This window comes from Pleurodeles waltl, chromosome 4_2 (assembly GCF_031143425.1).
Source record: "Pleurodeles waltl isolate 20211129_DDA chromosome 4_2, aPleWal1.hap1.20221129, whole genome shotgun sequence".
Taxonomy (NCBI): Eukaryota; Metazoa; Chordata; class Amphibia; order Caudata; family Salamandridae; genus Pleurodeles; species Pleurodeles waltl.
This window is the reverse complement of record NC_090443.1, coordinates 604,667,524-604,682,374: the sequence shown is the minus strand read 5'-3', so window position 1 is coordinate 604,682,374 and position 14,851 is coordinate 604,667,524. Positions and strand designations below refer to the sequence as shown.

The 14,851-nt window shown below is 44.6% G+C and overlaps 1 protein-coding gene across 5 annotated transcripts in view; it reads left to right on the top strand.

The window, feature by feature from the left end:
- The window catches only part of FRRS1 (ferric chelate reductase 1), a 268,799-nt gene that overhangs the window by 99,942 nt on the left and 154,006 nt on the right, over positions 1 to 14,851 (top strand). For all 5 annotated transcript variants that reach the window (XM_069232144.1, XM_069232146.1, XM_069232147.1 and 2 more), the window contains exons 5-7: positions 1,095 to 1,242; positions 2,186 to 2,368; positions 5,794 to 5,892. In XM_069232144.1, coding sequence (XP_069088245.1) covers positions 1,095 to 1,242; positions 2,186 to 2,368; positions 5,794 to 5,892 — 430 coding nt within the window. The remainder of the gene's footprint in view (positions 1 to 1,094; positions 1,243 to 2,185; positions 2,369 to 5,793; positions 5,893 to 14,851) is intronic.

The window sequence follows — 14,851 nt, the reverse complement described above, 5'->3', positions numbered from 1 at the left end:
CTGGCGGGATCTCTGAACCCCAGGGCAGATGAATACAACCATCCATACCTTGTGGCTCATGAATGGCAGTTACATCTGGAGGTGTTGGAAGGACTCTTAAACGAATGGGAAAAGCTCAGCACCCCCAAGAACTTAAAATTCAGCACTGCAATTTCAGCACTTTTGTGCTTTGGAATTCCTAAGGTGTCTCACTTGGAGACTCATTCTACATAGATTAGAACTCTGGACTGGAGCAAAGAAAAGCTTGGCAGTGCAGAAGACCATCTCTTGCTGGACCGGGCTATAAATTAATATCTGCTATTCGTTGGCCAAAAAGCAGTCTCCAGATGACTTAAGGGATCGCCTGACCAAAGCCAAGACTGCTACAACTGGATATGTAGACCTGTTCTGGACATTTGCTAGGCAGCTACATGGCTGTCCCTCCATGCATTCACAAAGCACTATTGTCTGTGTAGTCAGATCTGTCCAGATGCATTTTACCTGATGAGTCCTGCAGTACTTCTTTGTTTGATCCAGTTGAAAGACCCACCACCTTGCATGTATTGCTTTGGTATCCATTCAAAAGGTGAGTCTTCAGTTAGGATTCTCTATCAGAAGAACAAGGTGAATACCTTTTGTAACTCCTTTTCTGATAGATACTCTGCATAACTGCCGATTCCTCACTGTCTTCCCCCATCCTCTCCTTTTTGTGAAATATACCCTTTTTGTTTAAAATGATCCCAATTAGCGATTGTTTAGAAAGCAACTGATGTCAGTGCATATGGAAAGTGCCTAGATGGGGCTGTCTCACTTCTGGAGCAGATTGCCTGCTTAAGATCTTCCAGGTCCAGTTTGATGCTTAAGGGGAGGTTCAAAAGTTGATGAATCAGTGGTTAGAGTCCATACCAGAAAAGGCATTACTGAAGGTTAGTAATGGGTCCTCGATATCACAAATGTTCTTCTTCAGAAAAGCTATAAGTGTTTGTAGGTAAATGATGTTTGAAGATTTATAGGTTTTGGTATTTTGTGTTCTGATATTTTAAATGGTGTAAATGTGCATATATTCACCAATTAAAAATGATAAAAGTCCTATTTTGGTTGCTCTTCACTTTCAGATTCTCTGTGGTTGAAAAATACAAAATCTACTGGGTGAAGCTTCCTGGACCCATTATTTCACAAACCAGCGCTCCTCCAGTGACTAAGCTCCCCAAAACAACTGGTGCTCCATTCACTTCTGAAGCACAAGCCCATCTAATAAAACCAGTGAGTGCCGATTTCTAGTATGTCTCGCACCAAGATGCCGGAGTGCTGGCTAATAATGTACACTGTGATACACTGCACTATACAAAGGCACAACAATGAATGTGTTATACTATCACCATCCCAATATTACATACCAGAAAAATGTGCCCTTTGAAATCCTCAGTATACACATGTACAGGTTTTCAAACTGATTTTCATTCATAGCAGGGTTGTAGTATTTAATTAATAATTCCGTCCTCCTAAAAACATAGGGCCTGGTTTACAGTTTGGTGGATGGGTTTTTCCGTTACAAACACCAAGGATGTCCCATACGCTGCATTCCAAGTGCCATTTAATATAATGCACATTTTATACAGTGTATGGGATTTGTGATCGAGTAAGCTGTCAGTCAAACTCTAGAGGCCTGGTTGCAACCAAAGGCGGATGGGATACTCTGTCACAAACGTGACGTATATCCTGCCCGCCGTTTTACAAGTTCCATAGGATATAATGCAACTTGTAATTCGGTGAATGGGAGACCATCACGTTTGTGACAGAGTATCCCATCCACCAAGGTCGTAATCAGGCCCTTAGTCTGTTAAGCTCAATCTTCAGTTCAAAGTAAGCAAACAATAAAAGTAAAATTTAATAGGATAATAAGAATAAAAGAAAAATATATTTAATGAAATAACTAAAGTGTAATGAAGTCCAGAAATGTGGTCCATGTCCGATCTCTTGCTTCCTCTGTTCAGTTCCTATTTAAACTCCTGTTGGCTTATTAAATCCTTCTACGAGACAACCTTGCATGCTAGTTCTTTTAATGATACACACTAGCACTTTTCCCATAATGATAGGTCCAGAGTGATTATTTATGTTATACGTATTAGAGAAATGTATTTCTTGTCTGTTATTTTGGGATAGTAGTTGGTCTGTCCAAACTCTAATTTTCTGCTCATCTTCACAGTTTAATTCTACAGGATGTGGAGTTTCTAAGTTCTGTGTGACAAATCCTTCACTCTGTGACCCTGAAACAGACTCCCACTGTTTCTTCCTTTCCTTCAAAGCAGAAGATGACTCTGTCCTGATTGAAATGAGTGGCCCCAGTGAGGGCTACATCGCCTTTGCCTTGTCGCATGACCAGTGGATGGTTCGTATTTTATTCGAAACTGTATGCCATTTAATACATTTCAAATACACAAACAGTAGCCTCCTACGTATGCATGAGTGGTCAAAGTATAAATATTTGTCAAATGCACATTGTTTTTAAAATTGTTTAGCCTTCTACATTATATATATTTTAGGTGGTAGCACTTGTACCTCAGCCAAAGCTGCATTTGTAGTTTAGAGGCTGGGGAGTTAGTTGTGTAATTTGGTAGATGTGCAGTAACCAAAAGCGAGTACATGGTGTCTTCTGCTGTCAGTATCCATAGCCAGATTGGTTCTCTATGCTTGCATTTCAATATTTACTTCATCAGTGATGAACTTGAATACAGTGAGTCTTGTTTTTCACCTGAGGTAGAAGGGCTCATTTATAAATTTTTAAGCTGGATGAGAAGTGAAAGCCCCCTGAAAGTGACCCTTTGATATGTCCCTCTTCAAATTTGTTGGTTGAGGATTACCATTAAGGGTTTCATGTGTTAAGGCGATTCAGAGATTCCCTCTCTATTGTAGACATTTGAACAGACTGTTGTTTTATATTGTATTGTAATTACATTTATGTAGCGCTTACTACCCCGGTTGAGGCATTGACTGGTTTTACAATGGAAACCACGCAGCTTCTGAACCCATGGTTAGTGGTTAGTCCAGTGTTATTGGTTATTGTTAGTTATTGGGATTAGTCTTGTGCGTTCAAGCAAACCATTCCATGCATTTATTCCAGTTTCTTTGTGGTAGGTTAAATTAATAGGTGTGATTGTTTGTTGGGGGGGGGGAGTGGGTGTAAATTAGTTCATGTAGATGGTTGGTGGGGTTAGTAGACAAGCTGGAGAAGATTGGGTATTGGGTTTTAAGTGCACAACTTTCATGAAGGAGAGGTTGTGATCTTTTAAAATGCGATTTGGGCAATTTTCAGGTATGCATTCCTGTGTATTAAGGCATGCTGTGACTTTGAGAAGGTTGTGCTCAGAGAGAAGAAGCATGCAGAGGATGAAAGGGAGAAAGAGGGTGAACCTGAAAGAAAAAACATCATTTTCAATGCAATAGGACTTACATTTACTTAAATTGGAGCAATTGTCATTGTAATATAACTTTATTTCTTTTGCCACATTAGTTGGTCAACCCTTCTGCATATGTTGGTCCTTTCCCAATACAAGATCATTACAAATACTTTGCAGCGGAATATCAGCGACTTCAGCAGAAACGTTTCTGGAGTAGGGTGCGACTCGCAGTAGTGCTTTAACGCCTCATCAAGGGTAGTAAAACACTATATACGAGTCCATTCAATCATAATCTGTTCTTAAAAAACCCTGCAAAGGTGGGTAGTTAGCGCAGCCCTTGTCTAATTGCAAACGTCTATGACATGTGGTCATATTTTAACCTGTTCCTGGTGTTGCTACATTTTCTACAACACTATGTTACTCTCATCATACTTACTGGAAGGCTTAGCCCCGCTCACTACCACTAGAGCTTTAGAACAGCAAAAGAACCTGGGAAAGTTTGCTTGCCGGACAACAGAGAATGACGGAGATTGTATTAAGCCTATCAACATCCATTATGGCTTACAGCAGCCAATCCAGAACAGGGTGGATCCAGCCTGAATGACCTTGCTCCTTTCTCGAGAGTCGTTTATTGTGCATGTGATTGTTTCTGTAGAGGCAGATGAAGCAATTGGCTGCGAGTTAGGCGAGTAAGCACGATCTGCTGCAAAAAATGCCAACATTTTCAAGCTGCAATTTGTAAGTAGGGTGATTTTTAAAAGAAATCAGGGAATGTATCTTACCCAGTGCCTTACAAGAAAGGTGCAATTTTGAGTTGGAGACAGCTGAAATAAAGTAATTTTATACTTGGAAAAACAGGAGCCTTCCGCTGCTTCTGGTGGAGCATCACAGCTTCCAGGCTTTCACCCCTGAGGGCTGGAAAGTTAAACCAGGACAGACTGGAATGGGGCAAAGGGTTGTGGCTACAGATACGACAATGAGCCCTTACAACTCAAACACAGAGCTTGAAAAGGTTTGTTGGCAATCACATATAAATGTAGAGAGGATGTGGCGTAACGACTGGAGCTGCTGACTTTGGAAGAGGGGAGCTGGGTTTGAGTCTCAGCGTGGGCTCTTTTGTGTCTTCAAATTATTATTATTTTTTTTTTAATTAAATGCATTGCAATTGTTGATCGAAACAAAATGACAAATGCAGAATCCCTGCAAATGACTCCCATGGGGGGTGAACGCCTAGAGGAAGTAAAGCGAGCGGTGCAGCTGCTATATTTAAAGATAAAGGAGAGCGTGCCACACTGCAACAGTTACAAATAAAATAAATAATTTGAAGTAACTGGTAGTTATGCAAAGCACTGCCGAGCGAGCTCGCACTGTGTAAGACTTGAAAGTGCCATGGTGAGAGACCAAATAAAGTAGTTCACAGTAAAGCATATCAGCAATCGTGTAATTAAAAGCCCATAATACTTACAACCAGTTGCAAGCGCTTGCACGCTCGACCTAAAGAGAGGCTACTGTGAGTAAAAGTCAGTTTAGATTTTAATGCCAGATTTAAAAATCTAGAAGGGTTATTTTTGAGATGGCAAACAGTTTGTGGGTGCAAGACTGTAGAAAGAAACAAAATATTTTGCATGCAAAGGTGATGATATATTAGGTGCTTTTGACAGGCACTATGAGTGGTTTCCAGTAGAGACAAATTCTTAGTTTAAGATAAGATGCTTTGACATAGAAAGCAATTCCGGTCTCAATATTATTTTTTTTTTCTGGTGGAACGCTTGGTACCACAGGTGGACTGTAGGTCTCCAGGAGTTGCACTACTTGGGCACCTAAAGTTTGCAAAATTTCATTTTGGAACATGCCTCTGATGAAGATTGTAATGATGTAATGATGACATTTTGAATTTCTGTGGGACCAATAGCTCCCTTTTTAAAATTCATTAGTAATATATTTGGGTTAATTCAAGTTACCAGGACATTTGTGTTTTATTTTTTTATTTAGTGTACTGAATTTTTAATGATTGTCCCATTTATTTTAATCTGTTGCAGTGTGATGCGAGGTAGCAAAGGGGTTCCATAGCTTTGTTAAGCACAAGTGGTGCAGTGGAATTAACTGTGTTATAGCACAGATTGTCTTTCATGGAAACAATTTATTGTTGCACCTAATCACTGTTGCAAGACTAAAGGAGTTCTTCTGTTGGTCCTGTTTTAATTTTCGTAGCGTAATGTGCATAATGAGTGGGTGCAAGTTCTAGGGTTTTGAAAATATAACTTCATGGTATGAAATGAATTTGATGTCTCCGCGAACTCAAATGAGAGAAGCCTCCTAATGACGGTACAGAAGCAGCATTAATTGTGGTATCATGTAAGAGTATGAAGTAGTAATGTTCATTCTGGTAATTTTTTATTTCCATTTTTATTTACAGGGTGGGGATGATGCTTATTTATGTGTAGTTGAAGACCAGCATATTCAAATAAATCCTGCATATTTGTCTGGTAGAGCATATCCAGAGATGGACAGTGAGGTACTGTTATTAAAACATGTTTAAAAATAATATTATACATATTTGCTAAATTACAATTGGGCCTTGCATATGACAAATCTAATCCTTTGAGAAGAGTATGTTTCCCAACTTAAGATGTTTCTGAAAGACACTGACTCCTGGTGTGCTCATCCTTACAGGGTACCTGTGCATTCCGAAAGAGAGGTGGTGTACCAGACACTAAGATATGCAATATAACCAAGTGCGCTATGGTGACATATTCCCACCTCTTCTTTCTCTGCCGGAGACTAGTCTGAAAAACCAGAACATCTGCTGCTCACTCTAAATTGGATGTGTAGGAAAGTTAAACTATGGGCCTTCCTTTAAGAAAACTGTATCTAGTACTTCGACTGCAATACTAAAACAAAATTTTTATTAATAAACAAACTGATTGAGTTAAGCAAAACAAAATATAATGATCAAATTGCCACTAAGAGAAATTGAATCCGATGTAGAAATCAAAAGGCATTAAAACCACCAGTTGGAATCCTTTTTGAAATAACTGTTTTTTGGAGTAAAGGTACTGACTGTGGTTCTATAAAACACAGGGGCAGCAGTGTGTTCATTTTTGGTACTGAAATAAAACTATGTAACCCTAGGGAATCTGTTTAGACGAGAGTAATTTTAAGATTATGCCTTTAAAAAAAACCTACTAAGTTCTAGTAGTAAATGTTCTTTACAAAGTAGCTGTTTCAGAAATGTCTCTATCTTCTAGATTAGGTCTTCAGGCAGCTGGGTGTTCTCTGCAGCCACATCACTGTCTTCATCCTCTGGGCCTTTTTCCATCCACTCCATGGTGATCCCTGCAGTAATAGGCTAGGCATCAGTCCCTGAATGAACTAAGCAAAAGGTAGTGCATTGCACCCCTAAGGTTTATTACAGTACTGACCTCTTTTTTTGTCTCACTAATGTCCTGTACTTTTATGGCAATCCCAGTGCTTTGTGCCTCAATTCGCTTATCAGGCCTGGCTTAATTTGTCCATCCTGTACCTTCCTCTAGAGGATCAAAGAAAGTCCCTACTCCTCTTAGAATCACCTGCTCCCCATTCATGGATAAATAAGGTCCTTAAATCTGCATGACCTGTTCCTCTGAAAGGAAAGGAAATAATTGTAAGGCCACCACTGTCAGGAACGTGTGGCTTGAGAGTTGGTTGGACTGCAAGACAAAGAATTGAATCAAGGCAAATTGCAACATGGCTGCTTCTGTCAGGAGTAGCACGTTGCTGCTCCTCAATGAGTGCGAACAAGGCCAAAACCAGCCTGTGGTTGCTTGAACTCCTGCTCACCGGAGTCATGGCCTGGCAGATCAAGCTGCCCTATTTTGGAACACAGTTAATGCTAATGTGAATATAGTTGCTGTCTGAGTGGCACTGGGAGCATAAAGACAATGGACTGGAGTGTGGTCCATATTAACTACCCAACGCTTAGATTTATTTGAGCGTTCCACCCAGACCTTTCTTGTTTCTCTAAACTAGAGTTGGAGATAATGGACTCTCATGGTGGAGGCTTGACTTTTCCTAAGGAGAGCAGCTGTCCCTGATTGAAAGGGATGAATGATAAATCACACACTGTACATCTCACATTTTACAATTTGGTAATGATGAATCAGTCCTTGGAGGGGAAGATCCAGTATCCGATTACTGCTGTTGCTGCTGAGACTTCATGGCAGGTGACGGATGTTTCACACAATCGCTTCACTGTAGAGGAGCATTCCCGTTTCTAAAGGCAAACAAAACAGTTGTTTTGTAGCAGAGATCAGCCTATATGCACTGGAGCACTGCATACTGGATGATAAATAAAATAATAATTTCATGACTCCTAGGGCACAGATTTGTAGCAGAAGCTCCAGACTCCACTAATGTGCCTTCTTGAGCATTCATTGTCACCTTTATATGACTTGGGCTGAATACTTTCGGGCAACCACACCTCACCAGATGTGGTACAATAGGACCTCCTGTCCAAATGAAGAGGTCTGCTCCTCTGTGGGTACAATAAGAATGCAAACACATCTTAACAAATTGAACACTAAGGGTTTCTTGCTAGACAATGTTTTTCATCTTGTGATAAGATGGCTGTCTTAAAATATTCACTAGCCCACCTTAACACACTTTTTCTTGGATTTTACAGTGATGGAAAGGTACTTAGGGTTAGCCAGTACATAGACTGCAACGTCTCCACAGTTAGAAAATCCAAATTAGAGCACATGGAGATACGAGAGCTCCTGCCCAGTTCTAGAATGGAGAGCCTTATGATGACGCCAACTGCTGTTTGTGGGTGAGGACATTTCTTCCTTTGTGACTAGTAAGATAGAGCCACTCAGTTCCATGTCTTTCCTAATCTGATGTTGTAGGAAGTTGGCTCTGTATGTGCTATTTCAAAGTAAGGAATAGCTTGCACAGAGTCCAAGGGTTCCCCTTAGAGGTAAAATAGTGGTAAAAAGAGATAATACCAATGCTCTATTTTGTGGTAGTGTGGTCGAGCAGTAGGCTTATCCAAGGAGTAGTGTTAAGCATTTGTTGTACATACACATAGACAATAAATGAGGTACACACACTCAGAGACAAATCCAGCCAATAGGTTTTGTTATAGAAAAATATCTTTTCTTAGTTTATTTTAAGAACCACAGGTTCAAATTCTACATGTAATATCTCATTCGAAAGGTATTGCAGGTAAGTACTTTAGGAACTTCAAATCATCAAAATTGCATGTATACTTTTCAAGTTATTCACAAATAGCTGTTTTAAAAGTGGACACAGTGCAATTTTCACAGTTCCTAGGGGAGGTAAGTATTTGTTAGGTTAACCAGGTAAGTAAGACACTTACAGGGCTTAGTTCTTGGTCCAAGGTAGCCCACCGTTGGGGGTTCAGAGCAACCCCAAAGTCACCACACCAGCAGCTCAGGGCCGGTCAGGTGCAGAGTTCAAAGTGGTGCCCAAAACACATAGGCTAGAATGGAGAGAAGGGGGTGCCCCGGTTCCGGTCTGCTTGCAGGTAAGTACCCGCGTCTTCGGAGGGCAGACCAGGGGGGTTTTGTAGGGCACCGGGGGGGACACAAGCCCACACAGAAATTTCACCCTCAGCAGCGCGGGGGCGGCCGGGTGCAGTGTAGAAACAAGCGTCGGGTTTTCAATGTTAGTCTATGAGAGATCTCGGGATCTCTTCAGCGCTGCAGGCAGGCAAGGGGGGGATTCCTCGGGGAAAGCTCCACTTGGGCAAGGGAGAGGGACTCCTGGGGGTCACTTCTCCAGTGAAAGTCCGGTCCTTCAGGTCCTGGGGGCTGCGGGTGCAGGGTCTCTCCCAGGCGTCGGGACTTTAGGTTCAAAGAGTCGCGGTCAGGGGAAGCCTCGGGATTCCCTCTGCAGGCGGCGCTGTGGGGGCTCAGGGGGGACAGGTTTTGGTACTCACAGTATCAGAGTAGTCCTGGGGTCCCTCCTGAGGTGTTGGATCGCCACCAGCCGAGTCGGGGTCGCCGGGTGCAGTGTTGCAAGTCTCCCGCTTCTTGCGGGGAGCTTGCAGGGTTCTTTAAAGTTGCTGGAAACAAAGTTGCAGCTTTTCTTGGAGCAGGTCCGCTGTCCTCGGGAGTTTCTTGTCTTTTCGAAGCAGGGGCAGTCCTCAGAGGATGTCGAGGTCGCTGGTCCCTTTGGAAGGCGTCGCTGAAGCAGGATCTTTGGAAGGCAGGAGACAGGCCGGTGAGTTTCTGGAGCCAAGGCAGTTGTCGTCTTCTGGTCTTCCGCTGCAGGGGTTTTCAGCTGGGCAGTCCTTCTTCTTGTAGTTGCAGGAATCTAATTTTCTAGGGTTCAGGGTAGCCCTTAAATACTAAATTTAAGGGCGTGTTTAGGTCTGGGGGGTTAGTAGCCAATGGCTACTAGCCCTGAGGGTGAGTACACCCTCTTTGTGCCTCCTCCCAAGGGGAGGGGGTCACAATCCTAACCCTATTGGGGGAATCCTCCATCTGCAAGATGGAGGATTTCTAAAAGTTAGAGTCACTTCAGCTCAGGACACCTTAGGGGCTGTCCTGACTGGCCAGTGACTCCTCCTTGTTTTTCTCATTATTTTCTCCGGCCTTGCCGCCAAAAGTGGGGCCTGGCCGGAGGGGGCGGGCAACTCCACTAGCTGGAGTGTCCTGCTGGGTTGGCACAAAGGAGGTGAGCCTTTGAGGCTCACCGCCAGGTGTGACAATTCCTGCCTGGGGGAGGTGTTAGCATCTCCACCCAGTGCAGGCTTTGTTACTGGCCTCAGAGTGACAAAGGCACTCTCCCCATGGGGCCAGCAACATGTCTCGGTTTGTGGCAGGCTGCTAAAACTAGTCAGCCTACACAGATAGTCGGTTAAGTTTCAGGGGGCACCTCTAAGGTGCCCTCTGGGGTGTATTTGACAATAAAATGTACACTGGCATCAGTGTGCATTTATTGTGCTGAGAAGTTTGATACCAAAGTTCCCAGTTTTCAGTGTAGCCATTATGGTGCTGTGGAGTTCGTGTTTGACAAACTCCCAGACCATATACTCTTATGGCTACCCTGCACTTACAATGTCTAAGGTTTTGTTTAGACACTGTAGGGGTACCATGCTCATGCACTGGTACCCTCACCTATGGTATAGTGCACCCTGCCTTAGGGCTGTAAGGCCTGCTAGAGGGGTGTCTTACCTATACTGCATAGGCAGTGAGAGGCTGGCATGGCACCCTGAGGGGAGTGCCATGTCGACTTACTCGTTTTGTCCTCACTAGCACACACAAGCTGGCAAGCAGGGTGTCTGTGCTGAGTGAGAGGTCTCCAGGGTGGCATAAGACATGCTGCAGCCCTTAGAGACCTTTCTTGGCATCAGGGCCCTTGGTACTAGAAGTACCAGTTACAAGGGACTTATCTGGATGCCAGGGTCTGCCAATTGTGGATACAAAAGTACAGGTTAGGGAAAGAACACTGGTGCTGGGGCCTGGTTAGCAGGCCTCAGCACACTTTCAATTGTAAACATAGCATCAGCAAAGGCAAAAAGTCAGGGGGCAACCATGCCAAGGAGGCATTTCCTTACACAACCCCCCCCCCAAACGAAAGAGGATGAGACTAACCTTTCCCAAGAGAGTCTTCATTTTCTAAGTGGAAGAACCTGGAAAGGCCATCTGCATTGGCATGGGCAGTCCCAGGTCTGTGTTCCACTATAAAGTCCATTCCCTGTAGGGAGATGGACCACCTCAACAGTTTAGGATTTTCACCTTTCATTTGCATCAGCCATTTGAGAGGTCTGTGGTCAGTTTGAACTAGGAAGTGAGTCCCAAAGAGGTATGGTCTCAGCTTCTTCAGGGACCAAACCACAGCAAAGGCCTCCCTCTCAATGGCACTCCAACGCTGCTCCCTGGGGAGTAACCTCCTGCTAATGAAAGCAACAGGCTGGTCAAGGCCATCATCATTTGTTTGGGACAAAACTGCCCCTATCCCATGTTCAGAGGCATCAGTCTGCACAATGAACTGCTTAGAATAATCTGGAGCTTTGAGAACTGGTGCTGAGCACATTGCTTGTTTCAGGGTGTCAAAGGCCTGTTGGCATTCCACAGTCCAGTTCACTTTCTTGGGCATTTTCTTGGAGGTGAGTTCAGTGAGGGCTGTCACAATGGATCCATATCCCTTCACAAACCTCCTGTAATACCCAGTCAAGCCAAGGAATGCCCTGACTTGAGTCTGGGTTTTTGGAGCTACCCAGTCCAGAATAGTCTGGATCTTGGGTTGGAGTGGCTGGACTTGGCCTCCACCTACAAGGTGGCCCAAGTAAACCACAGTTCCCTGCCCTATCTGGCATTTGGATGCCTTGATAGAGAGGCCTGCAGATTGCAGAGCCTTCAAAACCTTCTTCAGGTGGACCAGGTGATCCTGCCAGGTGGAGCTAAAGACAGCAATATCATCAAGATAAGCTGTGCTAAAGGACTCGAAGCCATCAAGGACTTGATTCACCAACCTTTGGAAGGTGGCAGGGGCATTCTTTAAACCAAAGGGCATAACAGTAAACTGATAATGCCCATCAGGTGTGGAGAATGCTGTTTTCTCTTTTGCTCCAGGTGCCATTTTTATTTGCCAGTACCCTGCTGTCCAGTCAAAGGTACTTAAGAATTTGGCAGCACCTAATTTATCTATGAGCTCATCAGCTCTTGGAATTGGATGAGCATCTGTCTTGGTGACATAATTGAGCCCTCTGTAGTCCACACAAAACCTCATCTCTTTCTTTCCATCTTTGGTGTGAGGTTTGGGGACTAAGACCACTGGGCTAGCCCAGGGGCTGTCAGAGCGCTCAATTACTCCCAATTCCAGCATCTTGTGGACTTCCACCTTGATGCTTTCCTTAACATGGTCAGATTGTCTAAAGATTTTGTTCTTGACAGGCATGCTGTCTCCTGTGTCCACATCATGGGTACACAGGTGTGTCTGACCAGGGGTTAAGGAGAAGAGTTCAGGAAACTGTTGTAGGACTCTCCTACAATCAGCTTGCTGTTGGCCAGAGAGGGTGTCTGAGTAGATCACTCCATCTACTGTGCCATCTTTTGGGTCTGATGACAGAAGATCAGGGAGAGGTTCACTCTCTGCCTCCTGATCCTCATCTGTTACCATCAACAGATTGACATCAGCCCTGTCGTGGAAGAGCTTAAGGCGGTTTACATGGATCACCCTCTTGGGGCTCCTGCTTGTGCCCAGGTCCACCAGGTAGGTGACCTGACTCTTCCTTTCTAGTACTGGGTAAGGGCCACTCCATTTGTCCTGGAGTGCCCTGGGAGCCACAGGCTCCAGAACCCAGACTTTCTGCCCTGGTTGGAACTCAACCAGTGCAGCCTTTTGGTCATACCAAAACTTCTGGAGCTGTTGGCTGGCCTCAAGGTTTTTGGTTGCCTTTTCCATGTACTCTGCCATTCTAGAGCGAAGGCCAAGTACATAGTCCACTATGTCCTGTTTAGGCTCATGGAGAGGTCTCTCCCAGCCTTCTTTAACAAGGGCAAGTGGTCCCCTTACAGGATGACCAAACAGAAGTTCAAAGGGTGAGAATCCTACTCCCTTCTGTGGCACCTCTCTGTAAGCGAAAAGCAGACATGGCAAGAGGACATCCCATCTCCTTTTGAGCTTTTCTGGGAGCCCCATGATCATGCCTTTTAATGTCTTGTTGAATCTCTCAACCAAGCCATTAGTTTGTGGATGGTATGGTGTAGTGAATTTATAAGTCACTCCACACTCATTCCACATGTGCTTTAGGTATGCTGACATGAAGTTGGTACCTCTGTCAGACACCACCTCCTTAGGGAAACCCACTCTGGTAAAGATACCAATGAGGGCCTTGGCTACTGCAGGGGCAGTAGTCGACCTAAGGGGAATAGCTTCAGGATACCTGGTAGCATGATCCACTACTACCAGGATATACATATTTCCTGAGGCTGTGGGAGGTTCCAGTGGACCAACTATGTCCACACCCACTCTTTCAAAGGGAACCCCCACCACTGGAAGTGGAATGAGGGGGGCCTTTGGATGCCCACCTGTCTTACCACTGGCTTGACAGGTGGGGCAGGAGAGGCAAAACTCCTTAACCATGTTGGACATATTGGGCCAGTAGAAGTGGTTGACTAACCTCTCCCACGTCTTGGTTTGTCCCAAATGTCCAGCAAGGGGAATGTCATGGGCCAATGTTAGGATGAACTTCCTGAACAGCTGAGGCACTACCACTCTCCTAGTGGCACCAGGTTTGGGGTCTCTGGCCTCAGTGTACAGGAGTCCATCTTCCCAATAGACCCTATGCGTTCCATTTTTCTTGCCTTTGGACTCTTCAGCAGCTTGCTGCCTAAGGCCTTCAAGAGAGGGACAGGTTTCTTGTCCCTTACACAGCTCCTCCCTTGAGGGTCCCCCTGGGCCTAAGAGCTCAACCTGATAAGGTTCAAGCTCCAAAGGCTCAGTTCCCTCAGAGGGCAGAACTTCTTCCTGAGAAGAGAGGTTCCCTTTCTTTTGCTGTGTTGTAGTTGGTTTCCCAACTGACTTTCCTGTTCTCTTGGTAGGCTGGGCCATTCTTCCAGACTCCAGCTCTACTTGTTCACCCTGTGCCTTGCACTGTGCTCTTGTTTTCACACACACCAGTTCAGGGATACCCAGCATTGCTGCATGGGTTTTTAGTTCTACCTCAGCCCATGCTGAGGACTCCAGGTCATTTCCAAGCAGACAGTCCACTGGGATATTTGAGGAGACCACCACCTGTTTCAGTCCATTGACCCCTCCCCATTCTAAAGTAACCATTGCCATGGGATGTACTTTTCTCTGATTGTCAGCGTTGGTGACTGTGTAAGTTTTTCCAGTCAGGTATTGGCCAGGGGAAACCAGTTTCTCTGTCACCATGGTGACACTGGCACCTGTATCCCTCAGGCCCTCTATTCTAGTCCCATTAATTAAGAGTTGCTGTCTGTATTTTTGCATGTTAGGCGGCCAGACAGCTAGTGTGGCCAAATCCACCCCACCCTCAGAAACTAGAATAGCTTCAGTGTGGACCCTGATTTGCTCTGGGCACACTGTTGATCCCACTTGGAGACTAGCCATACCAGTGTTACCTGGATGGGAGTTTGGAGTGGAACCTTTCTTGGGACAGGCCTTGTCTCCAGTTTGGTGTCCATGCTGTTTACAGCTATGACACCAGGCCTTTTTGGGATCAAAGTTTTTACCCTTGTACCCATTGTTTTGTGAAGAGGCTCTGGGCCCACCCTCCTGTGCAGGTTTTTGGGGGCCTGTAGAAGACTCTTTACTATTTTTAGTTTTGGTTGTCTCATCACCCTTCCCCTGGGGAGTCTTTGTGACCCCTTTCTTTTGGTCACCCCCTGTTGAAGTCTTGGACACCCTTGTCTTGACCCAATGGTCCGCCTTCTTTCCCAATTCTTGGGGAGAAATTGGTCCTAGGTCTACCAGATGCTGATGCAGTTTATCATTGAAACAAT